The sequence below is a fragment of the Prinia subflava genome, chromosome 5 (assembly GCF_021018805.1).
Source record: "Prinia subflava isolate CZ2003 ecotype Zambia chromosome 5, Cam_Psub_1.2, whole genome shotgun sequence".
In the NCBI taxonomy this organism is placed as follows: Eukaryota; Metazoa; Chordata; class Aves; order Passeriformes; family Cisticolidae; genus Prinia; species Prinia subflava.
The window spans coordinates 19,756,000-19,778,519 of NC_086251.1; the positions used below are offsets into that span (position 1 = coordinate 19,756,000).

At 40.1% G+C, this 22,520-nt stretch overlaps 1 protein-coding gene across 9 annotated transcripts in view; it reads left to right on the forward strand.

The window, feature by feature from the left end:
- The first annotated feature begins 1,303 nt into the window (after nt 1–1,303).
- Nucleotides 1,304–22,520, forward strand: part of CD44 (CD44 molecule (IN blood group)) — a 47,799-nt gene continuing 26,582 nt past the window's right edge. For 4 of the 9 annotated variants that reach the window (XM_063398308.1, XM_063398310.1, XM_063398307.1 and 1 more), the window contains exons 1-2: nt 1,322–1,523; nt 19,474–19,639. In XM_063398308.1, the coding sequence (XP_063254378.1) occupies nt 1,457–1,523; nt 19,474–19,639 (233 nt within the window). In that variant the 5' untranslated portion in view covers nt 1,322–1,456. Of the gene's footprint in view, nt 1,524–19,473; nt 19,640–22,520 lie in introns of all 9 variants that reach the window. The other 5 variants (XM_063398314.1, XM_063398304.1, XM_063398305.1 and 2 more) reach the window with 5 other exon arrangements.

Here is a 22,520-nt window from a genome sequence, read left to right on the forward strand (position 1 = left end):
TGTTACTAAAAATTTGGCTGGTTGAGGAAAGGATAGCTGGCCATCTCTAAGTCAAAAGACAAAAAAAGGCAAAGTCCTGAAATCCTCTGTATGTGAGGTTCTTCACGTGACTTTCTTGTTCCTGTGGCTGGGGAGACCTGTCTGTATTTTTCCATTGTTTGTGTTAACGGAGATTAAATTAATGAGGAAATTCTTTCGGGTGGGAAGATCGACCAAATGGTAATGTGACCCAGGACTGTTCATTCCAGGTCTGGCAAGGGGAACAGAAATCAGGGCATGTCTGGCTGTCAGTCATCGCCACACGCGGGTTGTTAAAGGTGAGAAGTGCCGGCTTTGGTGACACCTGACCAAGCCCTCACCCCACAGCACAGGAACCACTGTCACAATTCTCCAGCTCTAAAGAGGAGCCAGTGCATGGAGACACCATGGGAAATCTCCAAGGCATGCAGGAGACAAGCCTTTTGCTTATCTACAGAGGCCTTGAGGTTTTCACCAGGGGTTTCATGCAGAGCCAAACAAAACCACACACTGCAATGAACATATGTCCCTCAGGAGCTGAGACCTTGTCTGAACCTCAAAGATCTCGTGCCTTTTCATCCTGTTTCTCTGCTTTCTGAATTGGGAATAGGAGGAAGAATTCCTTCCGTACCTTATGACTTCAATACAATAAAATACCAGCCTTAGTCCTCAGTATCACTCACTTCTGGTACTGGCATTATTCGCTACTCCTGCTCAGTCATTACTCTTCTTGGAGCAGCCTGTGCAGGGACATCGAGGGTAGAATGGGCTGTGGGAAATTGAACTGCCTCGACTTACCTTCTGCATGATGTTATCCTCCAGCAGGGAACAAAAACATTGCAGAAAGCTTCACTGCAGAGCAGGTATCTCACTTTCTCTTAACTGAACCACAAAGAGAGAAAATGGTGAGATAGGAGTAAATAAGCAAAATATTTTGGGGAAATATCCAGGCTGTTATAGATTCTTTACCAGGGTTCAGAAACTCTAGTGCTTTTATGTTCACTTGGTTTTTCAATAATTAAGAGATTTGAAAATGCAAGAGGAAAAGCTTATAACAAACAGTGCCTTTCTGAGGTAACTCAGGAGAGATTACACAAATTTTCCTACAAGCACACTAAGTATAACTTTTGACTAGACTTGTGTAAGAAGAGAAGGTTTAGTGGCTCTTTAAAACTCAAGTGTGCCTGCTTAGTCAGTACTAGCTCTCCTTCCACTCCCCCTTCTTCTGCTGCTGGGTAACTTTTGTTGCAATATGGGTGTGACTTTTGATGGAGCTTCCCCCTCCCAGTTATGTCATTACTTCAGTTCCTTTGAATCAGAATAAAAAGTGCAGCAAACTTCAGACTCATTGACTGCAGGCTTAACAAGCGTCGGGGCTTTTCCTCTTTCTGCAGCTTGCAAGGATCTTTGGATTTTGCAAAGCAGTTCCAAGAAAACAATGGCCAAATTCTCCTTATGGGCAACTGTTGGATTATGTTTGCTGAAGTTCTGTCTAACAGAAATAGGTAAGATTTTTATGAATGAAAACACTTATGATTGTTAAGTTGATGCTTCAGACAGCTAGCTTCTGCTAGACAGTTAACAGCTTTCTTGCATCTATGTACTTTTATTATTTCAAGTGTTATCAGAGATGTTTTAGAAGTGTAATCTCAGTTGTGCTGGTCTGTACAACCACAGAAAGCGGTGTATTGCTTGTAAAGGGCAATTCCAGACCTATAAAAACTAAATTGCAGAACATTAAAGAATGAAGTCTAAACTTAGAACAGAACTACATCAGGGAATTCGGAATGGCTCTGGCAAAGCTCAGCTCGACTGTGTGACTGCTGTTCCAAAGGCAGCCTGCTCTCCCAGCTCCGCTTCGGGCTGCAGGGAAAAGGGGGGCAGAGGGAAGGGGGTGAGCCCCCCCAGCTCACAGTTGCATTCTGGAGTTTACATGAGCTGAACAAAACTGCATTTAGGCATAGCCTTGCTGAACAGGAGAAAAACTGCAGGGATCTCTGCTGAAATTTGGAGAGCTTTTATGCCAAGCATGTTTGCTTCTGACTTTCCAAGGTCTCTTTGGGGCTAGGTGATGAGCTTCTGAAACAAAGGGGACTAGAACTGACAAAGTTCAGCTGTTTGTCGCTTACCTTCCTGCAGCTTGGTTATCTGCTTCAAATATTTGTATTTAAAAATCTAAGCTTAATACAGAAAAAAAAAAAAGAAAAAAAAAATTATGTCCAAAGTGACAAAAAGCTTTTGAAATTTCACATGGTGCAAGCTGAACCATGTTTTAGGGGAATGAACATACTTTTAGCAGACTCTTACTGTGACAGCAACTGCCTCGAGGCATTTTGTGGTCAGGGATAACAGTTGTGCTTCTATATTGTTTTTGTACTCATCAGTTCCAGGAGTCCAACAAAATGCATTTTTATGGCCATTATCATCCGAGGGCTCTGTGTGTGTGTACAGTAAATATATGTCTCATTTGCTTGAGCAGCAGGGGATACTTCTGTAATGGTTGCAGTGCTGTCAGGCTGTGAATGGGTGTGTCAGAAGTTCCCCGTGTATCTGTGATAGCTGAAGCAGCCTCATTGCTTCTCTTTCTAAAATCGTGTGTCCATTGTACCAAAATGCTCTTGCTAAAATCAGGTATGTAGACTAAGCCTTAAGAGAGAGGACAGGGCTACTGTAGGCAAAGAAGGTTGGTCTAAGGTGTGTGTAAATCCTTGGCTTGGTCCACGTCTGTGTGCTGTATAAATATTATAACTGCTCGACTGTGAGCTCTGTGAGCTGCCTGGAGTGTCCTGGATAGCAGGGTCTGCTCTGGCTCTGGGAGTGATGTGTTTTTACTGCGAGACAGAGAGCCCCATAACATCATAGCTACAAAAAGTGTGTCAAACTTCACATGTGCCCTCCAGGGAAGTTTCTTTACTGGCTTAGTGAGGTATTAGACTATAGGTACAGAATATTTTAGTTGGTATATTCCAGCATGACTTTGTAGTCAGTAATGATTTCAAAACAGCAGTTGGTGGTGGTGTTTTCTTTTTATAGACAGTGATTTTGCTGTGTATCACAGACTAATGGCTAGTGCTGTTGGGAAACTCCTGAACTGGAACTTTGATTCTTTTAGTACAGAATTTTATGGAATTGAAGAGGACCTGGAATTATTCTTAAGGGGATTTCAGATGGAAAAATTAAATGCAGAGAAAGCTGAAAAACTTACCCTGATTTCTGTGGTGTTGTGACTATACTGTCACTGATAAGTTTCTTACTCATGGTGTTGACATGACATGTCTAAGGAGTCTGGATCCTGGAGGATATAGATGCTGACATCTTGGCTAATGATGTTTTTGGAGGAGATTTTCTCCTGTGAGCATTACGTATTTGTAGAAATATTTTTGTCAAATTAACATGAAGAGAATCTTAGAATTTTGACCCCCAAACTGAAAGAAGCTGGAACAGAAGTAGTAGTGGTAAAGATGAAATGGAAAGAGGGAGAATGAGTCTGCCCGTGGGAGGAAGGAGCTTGGCTGTTAGCGCTGCAGAGGCTGCCAGAGCCCCATCACAAGGTACGGCTCTGAGACAGGGCTCCTGCAGCTGCTGGTCGCTCACAGAGGAAGAGACCTGCCTGCCCCTTGGTTTGCACATCCATCGTGTACATTTGTAAATAAAGCAGTTTGAAGAAGCTCTTTGTGCTAGTTTATTTTCACTCAGTCCTTACAGTGTGTATCTTGGCACTTTTCCAAAGCTACAAAGTAACTAGACTTTATTAAGAGTTCACTTGAACTTTCCGTCCCTGTTTAGTGGATGGGTTATGGAGCTGCACTGGAAACACACACACAGAGCTGACAAACCATGGCAGGGGATTGTTTGGCAGTCTTTGGAGAAACCTTTGAAGATTCTTTAGGTACTGGTGTGCACTGTAATGAGGAGCCATTACCTTGAGAATAGGAAGTCGGAGAAAGGCTTAATGAGGACAGATAGCATCGTACAATTGAGGAAGAACTTTTCTAAGTAAATGCTTTTAAAACCACTGGTAGCTCTAGCCAAGGTTAAACAAAATGTTCATCCGTACGTGGTGTATCTCTCTTTCCAGAAGAGCTCCCATGAATTTTATAGGCCTGATTTGAAGATAGTGTTAATACTGCAGGTATTCCTCTATCACCTAAACATGCATGAGGTTTGACTGTATCAAGAATGTGCCAGCAGTCAGAGATATCATGACATGCTGATAGACAGACAAACACCAGAGAGAACCATGAGCTCATTACTCCAAAAATACTTGATGGAAAGATGTGATAATATTTGATAATATTAGTTCTGACTGTAAATGACTGGTAGTAAAACACGTTGTACAGAAGCAGAGAAAAAGCAATGTAGAGTTCCTTTATGAGGAGAGGGTAAATCAGTCAAAGAATTTAAAAGTTTTTTGACATTCCAAATACTGTAAAAAGACTTCTCCATCCATTTTCTGGTCTTCTTGCATCACATTTTTGTTCCAGAACTAAGGGATGTTTGAAAATACAGTCAGTAAGGAAGATGTTAATTCTCCCCTTCATATATCACCATTAGGTCTTTTATTTTCAAGAGAATACTATGTGAGAGAGCAAGGGAAGGAGTTCTGCAAAACTCACTTCTAAAATTGGTTTTTCCAGGAGCAAGGCTAAATGTACATGAAATATGACTTCACAGAGAGGATTATTGTGAAACAAACATAACCCATCACGGTAATCTTGCCTGCTTTGAGAACAATGCATCATTGCAGTGGAACAATTAATGCTGTTCAAAACACATCATATTTTAGAATAATCTGGCATCTGGGAGCACGCTGATTTAATTTGTCAGCATTAAACTGAATTCTTAAAATAGAGAAATGGAAACTTCCAACTTGCTAGAAAGTAGATCACATCCACGGTGTTTTGCCTTTACCTGTCAGGGATTCTCTGTGACAAACCTTGTGGTTTGGACCGTTCTCTGCATGTTATCCTCGACTGGAGGCGGGAAGCCAGCTCGGTGTAGTTGCTGGTCATTTTCCAGGAGTCCATCACCCCTTAACAGACAGTCATCTCTCCCTCCCAGAGAGATAATAATAATTTCAAAGCTATCAGCCACTGTAATTATCAGTGGCCATTCTGGGTGCTGCCAATAGCGGTGGCAGAGGATTGTGTCGGTGCTGTTTATCACTTTTCCCCGCAGTGCCTCTGCAGCAGTATCAGTAGCAGCTGGCTGTGATTTCCCTCCCTGGCCGCAGCTGCCGGAGCTGCCCCGCCCAAGGGACCCGGAGCAGCTCTCGTCGTATGAATGAGCTTGCAGGCACTAATGTGAAGTGGCAACGGAGAAAAAGAGGGGTTTTCCTTGGAGAACCCTTCCAGTCAGACAGAAAGCTGAGCTAATTGCAATTTAAAGTTCAAACCTCCATGACTGTTTCCTGCCTAACGAAACCTGCAGTCATTTTTTGAGTCTGTGCTTTCAATTAGGAACATAATTGAACTTTCTTTTGTAAGCAATGGCTTTGGGACTTTCCAGTTCCTCTGCAGGACAACACTGCCAACTTTATATAATACAGCAGTCTTATTTTGGTACAATAACCTTCAATTCTCGTATGGTAAAACATTAAAAAAAAACATTTCCACCCCCCCCCCCAAAAAAAAACCAACAACAAAAAAAAAACAACCAAAAAAACCCAAGTTGAAGAATAATCTACAGTTTCAGCTGTTAAAAACATGAAAGCACAAGCAGGGTGTGCTAATTCAAAGTAAAAATCACGGAGATGATCTGAATTCTACTTCTATTTGGAGTTTGAAAAATACTTTGCTTCATTTTTTTTTCTCTTTTCTGTTGATGATTGATGTAGCTTAATAGCTGGAAACGCTAAGAGACTGTGTTGTGTCTTAAAAAAAAAAAAAAGAAAGACAGAAAAAACTGCTGCCAGACATGCAGCAGCTGTGTTAGAACTTCCATCTCTCTTTCTGCTAATGATACTGTTCCAAAAGCAGTGTGAGAGGGTTATAAAGGAGATTGCCAGGGTACACACTGACAGCTGCCCAGGAAAAGGGCATTAGCCTACAACCCTCAACTTCACAGTTAATGTCTGTTTTACTAAATACCTGCTTTTGTAAATAAGATGCTGCCTCTGACAGCACGTATAAATAGTAAAAAAACCTGCCACGGCATAGCTTTTGTTAATTATGTATGTCTCACAGTGACAGCATGTTAGCAAAACAGGTTCTCAGAAGTATATTTCCCTAGGGGGCTTTTTTATTGTTATTTTTGTTAATGGATAGGTGTCTGTAAAGAAGCAGGGTGTGGCGTGTGTGGGTGGTTGTAATGAATAGTCTCTTGCAGATTTCCCATACAGAAGTGAGAGGTTACCCGGAGCTCAGTGGATGTTCCCTGGGCGCCCAGACCCCTGTGAGCAGACGTGAGGCAGTGCAGAGGCAGCAAGCAAGCTGCTGACAAGCTGGTGTGAGAAAGTTGAGTGCCAGCCCTCAGCTGGCAGCCTCTCAGAGAGCCCAGCGCTCCAGCAGGGAGGCGCATCAGCCGCGACTGGGACGGGCTGCCAGGGCAGCCGGGCTGCGGCTGTGTGCAGGGAGCCCACATGCCCACTCAAAACAGACTGAACAGGCTGGAAAATGCTCCTCCTGCAGCCTGTAAACGCAATACCTCAGTGGTTGTGAGGGGAGTGGTTTACCTACTCTTTGCCATGGGCCAACTCACATCTTTGAGACAAGGTGGAGTGTCCCTATCATGGAACGAGGAGATGAGGCAGTGACACAGTATGTCGCTGCTAAGGAGAGCCAGATCTTCTCAGCTCCATCCTGGTGCTCTGGGCAAAGCTTCTGCACAAGGAATATGGCATAGTTAACCAGGAAGGTTCAAGGGAAAGTAGTATCTGGCAATTAGAAAGAAACATGATCCATTAATAATGAAGACACTGAGGGTGCGGCCTGAACGCATCTTTCACTCACTTCCTTATTTCTCCACCTCCTGCTTGAATGGGTGTCCTTCATTATTGACATGTCCTTTCCCTTTTCCATCATTTACACAAGTGTGCAAATGTAAGAAAAACACTTCTTTTGCTAATGACTCTTCATATTTATAAATGTTCCTATATGTTGTTTATGCATAAATTTGACATGTAGGAACTCTTAGAACATGGAAGTGAAATAATACATATTTTGTTTAAATCACTTTTGGCAGTTACAGGGCTGTAAAAATCAGATAAAACTTTATTGCTCTAACAGTTTTATCCTGTTTACTTGTGTGTTTGCTACCTATATGCACACTGAGGACTATACTGAGGACTATCAGCTCTTTTCATTTCAATAGCAATTGTTTCCTGCTAGACAACAGTAAATGCAAAGTAGAGCTTCCTTAAGGAGTTATTATTCTATGTTTATCTTTTTATGATTCGGAATGTTTGAAGCAGTTTGCCAAGTGAGAACTGACATTTTTTGCCCTACTGTCAGACTTAACACTTCTTTGGGTTCAAGAGCTTTAACATTTATTTAATAATTAGCTGAAGAATAATGTCTTAAATTTAGTGAAGTTTTGCTCCTGTTTGAACCAATACTGCCTAGTGATAAATATTGACTGTCTCATTGAGATTTTGGAGGTATTTGTATTTAAAGCTTGATGATCTGGGAAAGCTGTTGGGCTGCAGTGTGCAGTGACTTTGGAAGATTGGTATTATCAAAATACCACTCTTCCATTGCACTAGTCAGAGTAACCTTGTCTACTTGTGGGGAGCAAAATCTCTCCTAGCACAGAAAATAAAATGTTCTCCTTGAGACTGCATATTGAGCTCTAAACTTTTAAACTCCTCTTTTCCAGAATGTAAACAAATCATTTTGTAGCTTACTGAGAAGAGATACTTGGTGGTTGCAGTTCATCACTGAGCAGGCACAGCTAAGGTTTTAGAGAAGCACTCATCCTGTTGCCAATTCTTGTATTAAAGTAGGAACTGCCAGACATTTTGAGCATGTGAGACACATTCCTATGGTGACTGCCTAGAGAAAAATTTCTTTCCTGCTTTCCTGGCTTGCCTCAGTAAAACCCTGGATCCATTTGCTCCCTGTTATGTGTTATAAAAATTGCAGAGCTCTTCTAAGAGTGTCTGTGATGATTTTTGTGTCTTGTGACACTTCTACAATATCAGTTCTATTCTTTTTTTTTCTCCTTTTATTCTTATGGCTTAATTTCCTGGCTGCTTTTTGAATGGGAAAAGATTACAGTAGTTTTGCTTCATTTTCTCAACATATACTTGACCTGCCAAGTCTCACACATTATCCAGAAGTGATATTGTTTGTGCTCACACTGAACAGAGCACAGCATTAACTGCTTTTTTAAAACAGTGAAGCAGAGGAAACCTTAGAGCATCATGGAAGAGTAAGATCAGCACAGTTTTTCAGGTGATTTTTCAGGGTATCTCTAGGCATATATGCTAGGCCGTGTTTCCAGTCTCTGTGGGTTCATGTGGATTAGAAAAAGCCCAATTGCCCAGTGTTCTAGGGGACATATCCTGTCAGTAGGAGATTGTTAAAACCAGTGACTAAATCTGAACTTGCTTTCTGATAATTCTTTGATGGGAATTTATTTTAATTAAGGTAGTACATGTAACAAGTAGTTTATGTTTCTTTCTGGAGCTGGAGATGGTTTTTCTTCTTCTTTTATATTCCTTAACAATTCCTATTACTTATATACATTCCAGTGGGGACCAGACCTTTTGTAAATTAGTGCAGCATAAAAAATATATTGCATAAAGAACAGTGCAAGACAGGGAAGAGGTTGCAACCATACCCTTAAAGAACAGTAGCATTTCCATCCAAAATTTTGCATTTGCGAATGAATAAACTCTTTAATTAATTTCTTTTGCTGACAAAAGGAAGAAAGATTTAAAAAGCTCTCTCTGCCTGACTAGGCTGCCCTTCAAAATAAAATAATAACAATGTGATTTGCTTCAATTGCTTCTGTGTTATCACAAACCCATTAAAAAACCAGCATAGCCACAGCATAGAAAGTCTTGGGCCCAGCAAGGTTTATGTCCATTAATAACTTACAAAAGCACTTATTGATAACATTTACTTGATACACAACCATGTCTTCAAAGCTCAAGGTGGACATTAGTAACAAAAACAAGTGGTCTCTTCTCAGTATATCCTACAATACCTTAAACATTCAAACATTTCAACACCAGCACATCTGACATGTATTCCTTCTGTTTGTCATCTGCTGGATTCTTCTTCTGACTATTGTAGAAAAACCTGAATTCTTGAAAAAGATTTGACATCCTAGGCTTTCTGAAAGTATCACTTTGGAAATAGATGGTGTTTCTGTTGAAATTTTGTTCTGGTTTGTTGTTTTTTTGGGTTTTTTTGTTTTTTCTCTTTCATTGCACAGAGTTCACATAAATATTACTACATTTGGTCAAGAGGGAGTTACCTTATATGGTGGATTTTGTCAACACCTTCGGTAGAGCTGGAGTCAGGCTGGATGTATTTAAATCACCCTAGAACTAAAAATTTGAAGTCTATATGTAGACTTCATATTTAACAGGGAAAGACTATTCCCAACTAGTGAGAAAGAAGGGAACTGACAAACATGCTGCCAGCAGAAAATAATGATTTGTGATTTTTGTAGCCCATGGAAAGTCAGTGTTTTTATCCCCACCTCACAGGTAGGACAACAGAGAGATAGCAATGTAGCTGTGAATAAAACATCTTCAAAGTCCCAGCCCCTTGTCCCATCAGCAAGATTCATGTCTCTTGCTTCAGTTTCAGAAAGCAGGTGTGATTTCACATACAGAGCTATGAAAGCATTATGATTAATTGTAAGAAAAGTGTTCTTGTGCAGATATTATTCTACTGGATGGGAAGGGAACAAGAGCACAGAGGACCAGAGCACTCTCTGAAAACTGTTACTATAAAAACAGGAAACCCTCTTCAGTTACAGTTTGGCAATCCATCACCGAGTCTGGCTGTGCAATCCTTCCTTCAGCCAAACAACGTGTGTGAGAAAATACTGCTTATGAGTAAGAGTGCTTTCCTAATTTTTGAAACATCCACACAACCAACTTTTTGTATACCCACACTGAATTTCTTAACAGTGTCAGTCTTCTGTCTGACTTTATTACTCATAGTGCTCAGGTCATGCCATTTTATCAACACAGTCACAATCACATTACTGTTGACTCACAGCAATTGCAAGGGAATGTATTGACACCTTTTTTCCACCCCTAATGGGATACAAATATATCCACAGTGATGGTCATGGCAACATGACTAATTGAAACCTATCTTTTGCTTTTTAACTTACTGGTTTTGGTATTTTGAATTGATTTCTGTATTGGGAAGTAGTCCAATATCTCCTACCCTTCCAGAGAAAGTAGTTTTATGAATCAGGTGAATTAGCAGTTTGTCATAGCAAGGTGTGTCTAAGACATGCTTTTAGGCTGTTCAAGGAAGACAAGAGGATCTATGCACAATGATAGCAAATCACCTGGGAAAGTGGTTTCTCACTTCATCAGCTACTTCTGCTGTTTCTAAGTCACCACAGAATCACTGTATGTCTTGGGTTGGAAGGGACTGTAAGGACTGCCTCCTTCCAACTCCCTGCCGTGGGCCACCCTCTAAATGAGGTTGCTCAGGGCTCCATCTAACCTGGTCTTGAATGCTCCCAGGAGTAGAGCTTCTCTGGGCAGCCTGTTCCAGTGCCTCCTGCCCTCACAGTAAGGAACTTGTTCCTAACATCAAATCTAAACCTTTTCTCTTTTAGTTTAAAACTGTTCCCCTTGTCCTATCACCATCTGCCTGTGTAAAAAAACTCTCCCTCTTAAAAAAAACCCCAAAACCTTTAGGGGTTTTTAAGGCTGCAGTGAGGCCTCCTCTGTGCCTTGTTATCTCTGGGTTGAAGAATCCCAGCTCTCTCCGCCTCTCTTTGTAGAAGATGTGCTCCAGCCCTCCAGTCATTTTCATGTTCCTCATCTAGACTTGCTCCAATGGGTCCATGTCCTTCTGTTGGGGACCCCAGAGCTGGATGCAGCACTGCAGATGGGGTCTTACGAGGGCAGAGCAGAGGGAAAGAATCATTTCTTTGCCCGGCTGGTCATGTTCCTTGGATGCAGCTCAGGGTGCTGTTGGCTTTCTGGGCTGGGAGCACACAGAGGTGGCTCATATCCAGCTTTTCATCCGCGACAAATCCCAAATCCTTCTCGTCAGGGCTGCTCTCAATGCATTTTTCTCCCAGCCTGTACTCTTATGTCCTGGATGGATCCTTTGTCTAGTGTTCTTGATAAACCATGTGATGAATTTTGCTTCAAGTAATATCCTTGGTGGAGAAAAAAATATTGCAGTGCTTTATTAATTAGTAACTGTCTCAAATTTTGCATTTATTAAGATAGCGTACTCCCAAACTGATGTTTGAATTGACTCTTGCTCAGAATGGATCCAATGTTGTAGAACTCACTGTACCTGAACTGAAGTCTGCCACTGTATTATTTACCATTCAAACGTGGATTTAGCTCTGGATCTTTTTTGTAAAATCCAGCTATATCTCATTAAAAGAAATTACTGGAATCAAGCAGCATCATAACAAGATTGCTGGCTTCACAATGATTCCAGCACTTTTGGGAAACAATGATGCTTCACTATTTGAGGATGATTACATGCAAGCAATAGTGCATTGCCCTTATGTATCTCCACTCCCTAAATAAATGTAGGATTTAATGCAGTCTTTGAAATCACAGAATATCAAGGCCACAGTGCCAGCGCTTCTGTCCCATTCTTCCCTCAAGCAAGAGAACCTTCACTGCCTTTCATGAATTGTTAAATTTAAATAAACTTTTTTTTTTTTTAATAGGAAAAATATCACTATTCCTACCATATCTGTGATAGCAACAGCATTGTGTGCATACTAATGTTTATTGCAAACTCTAGTTATTAAGTGTGGCTTTTTATTAAACCAGTTGTAAAAGATTCATAACTAAGTCTGTAAGAATTATTAAAGAAATTTAACTGCTCATGTAGCTTAGCGTATGAATATCTTGCATACATTTTAGGAATGTTACTTGTTAGTCAAGATTTTCAGTATAAATCCCAAGATTCTTCAAACCCTAGTATGGGTTGGATATACTCACAAAGAGTACAGAAAATGGAAATATTTTGCCACCAAAAAATTCCAGGAGAAGTTTCCTGCTGGCCTAGGCAATCTGGTTACAGGCTATGGGATCCCTGTCATTCTTGTATTAGGGGAAAAACAAAGTGAGTAGTGAATGTGACAATATTCTTTTCCATCAACAGAAGCTTGCATAAGATGCTTTGACTTCTACAGGTCATGTCCTACGTTGTAAGGCATATTCTGAGCATCCTTCCCTTTTTCAGTATGTCTACCAGAGTAAGGTTATCTTTGTTTTAACTGGCAGAGCTTTTGAAAAGATTCCTGAGGTTCCTTTCTTTGATTGGATAAGTGACAGAACAGCAAATAGGAATAAGGCCCTTTGGGCTCCAGGCTGGGGATCTGTCTGCTGAGCCATCCTGAGTGTCAAACACTTTTATCCCAAATAACTAAATCAGTCAAACGGTGAAAATCAGACTCCAGCTATTACTATCCAGCTTTGTTTCGTGTGTTTCCTCACCTGGATTGCATGGAACTGGTCCCAACTGATTCCCTCACAGCCCTTGTTACTCAGCCTTTGGGGTCAGACTGCTCACTTGGCCTGGAGCTCTCCTCGTATTGGCAATGATGATTATGTTTTCATCATTTCCAGGGGGGCATATCAGATAGTTAATTGCAGACTATGATATCACTGCCTGCAACTTTTCCCCCGAGGTGCTACGCAGCTGTACCACGTTCTGTTGGAGTCTGAAAACTTTCAGCTCCCTATTGGGTGAGACTCTTCCAAAAAGACTAATATTAATGTCAGCAGCAAGGAGGTTTATCATAGGTGATGACACAGTATGGGCTCACTCAGGATGTTTACCAGAGCAACTGTTGCCACGCAGATAAAGTATGATTGGAAGATGCATTAGCAGATTCTTTTCTTCCTACAGCAACTGCTGAGGACTGAAGCATATTTCTTGTACTTACTTGCATTTTGAGTGACTCTGTGAATGCTTGATTTATTAATAGCACTACCCCCACACCCATTGTTTTAAAGCAGTAGCCAGGAGAGCTGCCAATTAAGAGACTGGAGATTTTTGTCCACCAGTAAACAGATAAAGAGACAAAGACTTTGATGACCAGTGGGCAGATTCATCAGGAACAACAATCTAGAAGAAAGCCAGCAGCTTGAGCTTTGTCCCACATCCCATTTCCAGTGTGCACTCTCAGAAGACAGAAATGCAAGGAATACTTGCTGATTTTTGCTAGAGAAAGGAGAAACTCCCACAGCATTGTACCCCACCCTGGCCTCTGTGCACACCTCCAGCCACATTTCTCTTTCACTGCAGAGATCCACGTCAGCTTTGGGCGTCAAGGTTAGCATGGCTGCCTCATGAATTTTCATACAGTGAGCAGCACACTGCAAAGTGAGAAAGCTACACTCTTATTTGCCTTTTTCAGACTGAATTACTAGGTAGCCAAATATAACTGGGTAGTAGGAACAGTTTAGGCACAACTTCAAAGAAAGTTCTGCCTTTATACCTTTGGATCTATGGAGAGTCATCTTCATTTTCTTGTCACCACACCCAAGTACTAAGAATACGTTTGTCTCTATTTATAGCAGAAACTCCTTGCAAACGTGCAGGTAAATCCCTTTTAAAATGTTTTCCTGGACATTGCCATCTTTAAAAAGCCAGGTGTGCAGAGAATTTTTTGCCTCTCTGAATATCAGCTATCTATTAGGGATACAATTATGTTAGGGTTTTTCTTTCCTGTTAAAATTTTCAAGGCTTAGAACATATTTCTATGCCAAACTGAAATGAAAATATGACATTTTAAAAAATCCCTGAGGCAAACTTTTGTCTGGATCCCTTAAACCACCTACATGTATTGCAGCCATGTAAACACTTAAAACTAACTTTCTTAAGTGCTTATATTTTATTTTGTGCAAATGAATTATTTTAATTTCAGAATTAAAGTTAATTTCAAACTGAAAAACAAACCCCTTATTTTGCTCTATTTAAGTATCCACAAGGGATACTTTGAAAACAAAAAATACAGTTTATTGCCATTAAATCTGGAAATGTATTTCCTATAAATCATTATAGATTTCCTGACTTGGCAATACTCCAAGGAAAGTACTTCATTGGACAACTCCCAAGAATCTGGGAAGACTTATTTTCACTGTCACTATTTGGAAAAGCCTTGCTTACGGTGCAAGTAGTCTACTCCTAGATTTGTTTCTGTACTTTCTTTAGAGAATGGTGGTTAGCACAGCAAGACTATCATAACTGGAAGAACACAAAACCAGCCACACTTGATGGCACATGTGGCTTGACCTTTGGTACTTTTATGTTGGGATGGTAAAGGACTGCTTGCTTCATTCACGTGGATCTTGCAAATTTGACTTCTGAATTTTGATCAGTGTGTAGTCATCCCAGTTTTGAGTCCTATTTTCCCAGCACAGTTTTCCTTTCCTCATCAAGCCCCGAGGGGTTCAAGTATAGGTGTGTTTTAATGATGTCGACACGTGTCTATTAGTGACTGTGGCTGGGATTAATGAATCATTTTACATAATCTAGCAAACAGCTATCCAGTGGTTTTCATCACTGACTTGGGCTTTAGTCCAACTTCTGACATAAAGGTAAAAGCCTTTATATGCTGTTATAGTTGCCTGGGCTGCAAGTTGCTTGAATGAAGTTTTTTACTAATAGACTCCAGAAAAAAGGTGGAATACTCAGCAAATAATGCCTTCCAGGCCCATGTGTGTTGCAGTGTATTAGGTAATCATTGAATGATATTTTTTTGTACATTTAAGTTCTTGGAGATGTCAAAATGACAGTAATCAGACTAACTTAATATATACATTGACAAAATGTTTTGGATCCTGAAATGTTTTGTGACTCCATACCATATGAAATTTTCAAGTCAGAAATAAAATATGCGTTCTTATTTAGCCATGAAGTAGTTTCCATGAGAAACAAATAGAAAACCAGGCACAACTAGAGATAGGTCTGAACTGAGAGACAGGATCTGGATTGTGCAGAGCTCCTCGGATTTTAGGACTCACATGGTCCAATTCACAGATTTGAAGAGGAATCGTAATTACTAGGATTTTCTTTTAAATGTATTTTAATCTGTTTCCAGTGTGTTACTTTTTGGTACTTTGTTACTAACATGCATTTAAAGCAGGTGATAATATTCAAAATATAGGCGTCAGTGTTAAGCTGGTGGTTGTTCCTGTTCAGAAGTGTCAGCACAAGATTCAATAATCTGTGATTATAAGGAAATGTCTACCCATGTATATCGGCCTAGAGGTAGAAATCAGTTTAATAAATTTAGAACCAAGTTCTTAGAGTAAACATAAATCCTATGTTCTATTAAAACAAAGAGAATGAAAGCTATATGTACTGTCAAACCTCTAGTTCTGTCCCTGTTGCCAGCCCCAGTTTAGCACATCCTGGTGACCTATCAATCATCTTGAACCGCAAACTGAAAAGGAAAATCCCCACGAAAACATCCCCCTAACATTTCCTGGTTGCCATGCAATTCAGCGTGCGGTTTTACCAAGAACTCTGTTAACGTGTACAAGTCTTACACATGCTTTCGTTCAAGTGGGCAGGGTGTTTGCAAATCTTCCTCTTGGTTTGCTTTGATGTATCTCTGCAGTTGCTAAAAGAACTGCTTTGCCTTTTTTTTCTTTTTTTCTCAACTACAAGACAGCTCCCACCTTGGGAATGAAACCCCCAGGTGTCTCGAAAACAATGAAAAGCAGGGAGTAGTGCATGAGGCATCCATACAGTACACCAAAAACCTTCATGGAAAATCAATTCCAGTGGGAAGAGTTAGCGTGAGTCACTGTTACTCATTATACATAAGGGTTGCAGAATCAGGGTGGAAATGGAAATTGCACCTGGTTTCTTACAGTGACAGTTTCTAACAAGCCTCTCCTATTAATAATGAGGGTGTAACTCACACTTCTCTGACAGGACAATGCTCTTTAGTCTGTGTGAGGCGATTCTGCCTCACCAGTGGGCTCGAGCTAGAAAACTGTCAGGGGAACCAAAGTTAGTGATTTTGGCTGACAAGTATTAATTGAACCTGGTTTAGATATGTGAATGAGGATAGCAGAGAAAAGTTTGCATGCAGCTGCTTGAGAGAGGGCACCAGAAATCCCAGCAAAGACGGGAAGAAGTGACCCATGTGGAAATTTATGTTTTCCATGCTCATAAAGTTCAGCATTGCAGAAGGAGCATTCCATGGCTTTGGTTGGTGTCACCCAATCTCATGGCCTGGGTGAGATTAATGATTATGATAATTCAGACACATTTCGTACTGTTTGCCTTCTTCAAGGGCTATTATTAAACAGCTATAACAAATCATGTGGAGGAAGGAAGAAAGGAAAGATTGTGTCCTGTCAGGCCCCAAAGCCAGACAGCTCTAAGAGGGGGAAGGAGAGAAAGTTCATGTGCTGTTGGTGATTTCACTGTGAGTCCACTCTGAGTCAGGCCCTTGGAAGCTTCAAAAATGTTAAAAGGATCAGCAATAGTTTGTCACGCAGAATGAGTTTTGCATTGCCTTGGCTCTTGGAACACGAGAAAAATACACCTTTTGCATAACTGTGTTAAAGCTAAGTAACATCAACATAAAATTAATGGATCTGACCTTCCTGCCATATGGGAAAAGGTGAAATATGTGTTTCGTTTTGATTTAAATTTGACAGCCATGTTTCTTCCCTAATTCGAAATTATAAGCCTTAGCATAGGAAAAAAAATTAAGGTGTCAATTTAGTTTAGATCTCATAATTTATTTTTGATATGTATTTATTGCTGTGAATCAGAATTTTTTTCATTAAGTCAGTTAAGGGTTCCCATTGTGTGAACTTTAAAGTCTGAGACTATACAGTAAAAAAATGCTGTGTTCCCTGATAGCTCTGGGTTTGTATTTTGTCATTTTTAAAATGTGGTAATTACTGCCTCCAAAGAGTAGATGCTGAATTTACGCAATTTGCTTAGACTGTGAAATACCACGTGAATTTTGGGTACTGCTTTGGTCCTTTTTCCATACTCAGCTCTTCATGAACAGAGTGTCTTTGCTACAGCAGTGGGACTTTTGGAATAGTAGGCGTAGAAGATATCATCAAAGTGAAAACAAATATGCTGTCTCAGCATTCCTTTAGGGCACAGTGCCAATGGATTGGATGGCCCCAAAGCCAGTTTGGAGAACTGGATTGCCACATTTTTGCCTGGGGTTTCCTGGACACCCACGTGATCCCTCACGCTGCACAGGCAAGGCTTCCTGTGCGTGCAGGCAGCGCAGGGCAGATGGGCAGCACACGTGCAGCAAGCCTGGGACCTCCCAGCAGCGTCCTGGTGTGCAGGGTCTACTCAGGCTGAGCATTTCCATGGAAAATGTACACATGTGTAGGCATGTAGCCCACATGGAGCTCCATTAAGCCTGTTTGTGTAAATAAGCCTGCTTCTCTAAACAGCAGAAGTCTAAGTAATTGACTTTCTAAGTGGAATTTTGACTATGACTAAATCTCAGAGGGGTAATAGAGCATAAATTATAATGTTTAAAATCAGGAATGGGCTGAGGCTTGATGGCTAAAGCAGCTCACTCTAAACAAAAGTGAACTTTACTTTAAATTCAGTGAATCTAGGATTAACTGCAATCAAATGGAACCCAAAGCAAATGTATGTGAGATCTGCTTTCACAGTGAAAGCTTTTTAGAAATTAGGTTGAAATTACCAGAAAAGGTGTTGATGCTCCAAGAAAATTTATCTCAAAAATCACTGAGCTTGTTACTTTAAAGTAATCAAATACAACTTCATGATCTGATCCCCATATTTAACATTAAGTTTTGGGTCTCACAGAGTATGTTTTAGGAAGAGAGAATCAAAAAAGGAAAACTAAAGACAAAATCTTTTTCTTGTCTAGGTTTGTTTATGCTTAATAAAGCTACTACCTGGACAACTTCTAGGACAATGTTAGGCTTTGAATATTAAATATTTGGAGTCAAAGTAGAAGTCGCTTGCATGGCCACTGATGTGAGAGCAGCTCCATCCCATAGCAGTAGTCAAGGAGAGGCAGAAGGGCCATATTTTTTTTATGACATATGATAATAAAAATATTAAAAACACTACAAACTGTAACCAGCAAGCTTGTTTGTTAAACAACTCTGAAATACAAACCGATTTTGTCTAAATTAGATGTTTTTGTCAGCCAATATACTGGGGAAGGGGGAATAGTTGGAGAAGAGGTATTTTTCCCGTCCTTTTTGTGGAAAAGCTATCCAAGTAACAATAACGATTAATTCTGGTGCCTGTGGTACAAGTATTCAAGATTGGATGCACAGCTTTTGAGCTCCTTTGGACAAGTAAACATCAATACTATTGGTCTCCTACCTATGCTGTGGTTGTCCTCCCATACTTCACCCAATCTACATCTAATTTGGTATTTTATCTCCTTGAGTGTTTCCTCTGAGCTATGGAAAGGAAAGTTCCTTGTGGTTTACACTGAGTGAATACCCTGTACATAGAATAACATCAATTTATCAATGGATAAAAGAAATTAAAGAAAGAGTGCATGCCTTGATTACTAACATTTGCTTTCTTGTCTATGTTATAGAACAAAATAGACTGTCAAGCAAAACTTGCATTACAAAAGTTGCTCATTATTTATAATGTGTCAATGCAAATGTGCAAGAATTGCATTTTGTGTCTTTTAGAAAAACAGTTTTTATACGTCATCTTTATTTTCAAATAGATGGTAAGGACACACCCTTTTAATATTGGAAAGGACAGGTCTATTATTTTTCTCTTTCTTGCACATGGAACTTTCATTAAAATTAAGATAAAAATGAATCATGCTCCTCTTTGCACTGGAAATAATAGCTACTCCTATGAAGTGTGCTTTACAGTTGTCATTCTAGTCAGGAGTGGCAACTGCTTTTTTTCTCTAGAGGGAAATATGGGGCAGAAGTAAATTAGTTCACTTTGCTTTGAAGTGTCCTGTTGTTTCCCCATTTCTCTGTATGTGCATGATTATTCTTATCTGTATTGATATTATTATTATTAACCCCTTCTCCTGCACTTTACTGTTAATGCTATGTTAAAAGCCCTGGATACCTCACAAAAACATGTTGTATTGCTATTTTGGGAAGGCTGGAGATCTGGCTCATGCCTCAGCCCAAAGAGGAGAAGTATGGGAAAGGTGACTGAAAGTGGAAATGCTTTTGTCTGAATGAATTGGTAGCTGTTACTTGTTACTTGTTTGCTTTGAAAACATTATACTTGAAAATAAATAATTTCCAGATCTTCAGTGAAGCATTAGATCTTCATTTTTAACATTTTTTCTCTTTTCCTTTGATAACAGAATTCAATGTAAGCTGCAGATATGGAGGAGTTTTTCATGTTGAAAAAGATGGTCGCTACAGTCTCACACGATCTGAAGCAGTGGAGCTCTGCAGAGCTCTCAACAGTACCTTGGCAACACTAGAGCAGCTGAAGAGAGCTCATGAGCTTGGATTTGAAACTTGCAGGTAAAGAAATTCTTGAAAACATAATACACCATGACACTGCTACTGTAATAATTACATTTGACTTACTGTAGATGTCAAGAATAGTTAAATAAGTTATATTCTATAATAAGCAAAACTTCTTTGTGCATGTGTATGTTTGCTCTGGGTCCAGTAATAAGTAAGTCCTTGGTGTATATAGTTTTTACCATTTATGTTTAATAAAATCGTAACTTCTCACAGATAAAATCTAAAGGTAACAAAAGATTGACAGTATAATAAGCTAATTAGAAAGATGTTCAGATCCTAGTGTGTCAATGAAAAATTGGTAAGATGTGAAAAATGTGAAAAGTGTGAAAAATGTGAAAAGTAACGGCCCAGTGTTAGGTCAAAGGCTGAGGATGGTGTGCACAGTGTATGGAACTCAGTCTTGCCAAGGAGCAGTAAAAAACAGCAGGTGGTACTGTGAGGGATGAGCTTGACATCCCAGTGACAAAATGGCCACAGTATTAGTGTAAAATTAGTGTCCTTGTAATCTGTGAATGGAGATGTTTCAGATGACAGCTACAGTAGTTATTAAAAATCCCAAAATCATGTTGTCAAGTGACCTAATTACCTGCTGTAATTTATTATGTATAGGGCAACAAATATGGATGATACAGACTCCCCAGTTTCTCAAAAAATAACTAGACCCAGAGAATAGAAGTTACAGAAAACTTTTAATTCAAAAAAAATTAGTGAATACTAATATAAGAATATGTGAGGCTGAACAATCCCAGTTTTCTCAATGTTTCCTCATAGCAGACGTGTTTCATCCCTCTGATCAACTTCATGACCCTCCTCTGGACTTGCGGTCCATGTCCTTCTTGTGCTGGGGACCCCAGAGCTGGACACAGCCCTTCAGGTGGGGTCTCAGCAAAGCAGAGCAGTGAGGGAAGGTCTCCTCCCCTGGCCTGCTGCCCATGCTGCTTTGGGTGCAGCCCAGGATGCGTTTGGCTCTTGGGCTCCAAGCAGGCTCTGCTGGCTCGAGTCCAGCCTCTCATCCAGCAGAACCCCACGGTTTTCTGGGCAGGCTGCTCTCAGGGTGTTTACACCCCAGCTGGTATTGGTACCCTGCTTCCACTGCCTGTGTGTTTCCTCCCTGTCCTGTAGTCCCAACACAGCCACACTGGTCTCTTGGCTTGGTTTCCTGATTTCTTGAACTGGCATCAAGAGCTCTTGCTCTCTATGGAAGGAATCCTTGCAAACCTGCCACCTCTGCTGTGCTCCCTTGTCCCTGAGGGCAGTTTCCCAGGAGGGCCTAGTGACTACCTCCTTGAAGTGCTGGAGGTTTACCTCCCCAAAATTCAGGGTTTTGACTTTACTCTTCTCCTCACTCGTTTCTCTCAGCTCTGCAAACTCCACCGCTGCATGATCATTGCAGCCCAGGAGATTCATGGTGGCACACCATTATGGAGTTTAAATAAATGTCAGCAGATTTTCATTTTTATTGCAGTCTAACTTAAACAGCAAACATGGAGAAATGGAACTAATCTTCTAACTGGCACAGAAAAATTCAATGGACATTTCTCCAAAATTTTAAGACTTTTGCTCTGGTACCATGAGAAATAGTACTGACATCAATACTGCTTGCAACTCTTGTCTGTTCTGGCATATTCATTTCACAAGTATTGTGGTGGTGGAATATGTGAACAAAGAATTCTTAGACAATTCTTCCATCAGAAGTGGAAATGTAATTTAAAATTGTATCACGTAAAGACTAGAAACTGTTCTTTACTCTGAGGGGAAAGTCCTTCAAAACACAGTAGGCATGTTCTTTTTCTGACATTAGCATATGAACATACCCAGCATGCTGAATTTCCCAGCACTACACAATATTTAGATATCAAATCCTAAATAATGCGTAGAGGAGAGAATTCTATACAAGCAATTATGAATATTCAAAATTATGGAAAGTATTTTCTAAAGCTAAAATATAAAGGCAATTGAAAGAAGAAGAGGGATTTTTTTTTTTCTTCCAGGGGGAAGGTGTAATTTCTAATTAATGTTACAATTCTCCCTAATTCACAATTTGCCAGAGGACAGATTTGGACATGTAAGCCATGTAGATAGGATTTCTCCCTCCCTTCTTTCTGGCCAGCCCTCCCACCCTATTATTTTCATTTGTTGATCCTGTGCTAGAAGTAGTCCTTGTCAGTAAGCTTTAGTTCTTATTAAACATGAGTAGGAGGGGGAAAATATGCTGCATATAACCATCCAAATGAATGTGAATAAGATGAATCAACAGAATGTAACACAAGCAGGTCAATATGGTCTGTAAAGTGTCAGCATTGTAAGCTTTGTTGGAAGTGCGAGTAAAGTAATTTATAATTCCACCTACAAGAGGGTTTCAGAATTGCAAGTATCTGCACATTAGACGTGAAACTGGAATAATGTTCATAGATAAAAAACTGCAAAGCTGTGACATTTACTCCTCCCTGAAAAATCATTCTTCTGAAGAAGTAAAGCAAAAACCCCGGTCCTTGTTACCATTCTATCACATCTCCAGTTAAATACATCGGAGTCAATCAGGTGTTACAGGATTGCAAAACAGTAATAATGCATTGTACCTTATGTAACCACAGTCTTCACTGAATTATGTGAGCTCTGTGCACAATAATCACACTGTTCAACTGAAAGATACACTAAGAATTTGTGGATGAATGGTTCTTGTATTTGAATATTTTACTAGGCTGTCAGTTTTTACAGAAAATGGTGTGTTGCAATCATTCCTTAAACTTGCTCAGGTGCCATAAATTGAGCCCTCAATATTTCTGTGTGAGGTGTCCCTGAGCAGTGTGTTATGTCAAAGCAATGAAAATGGGAATCCCTAAAGAATGGGAATATAGTGTCAGGTAATACAAAC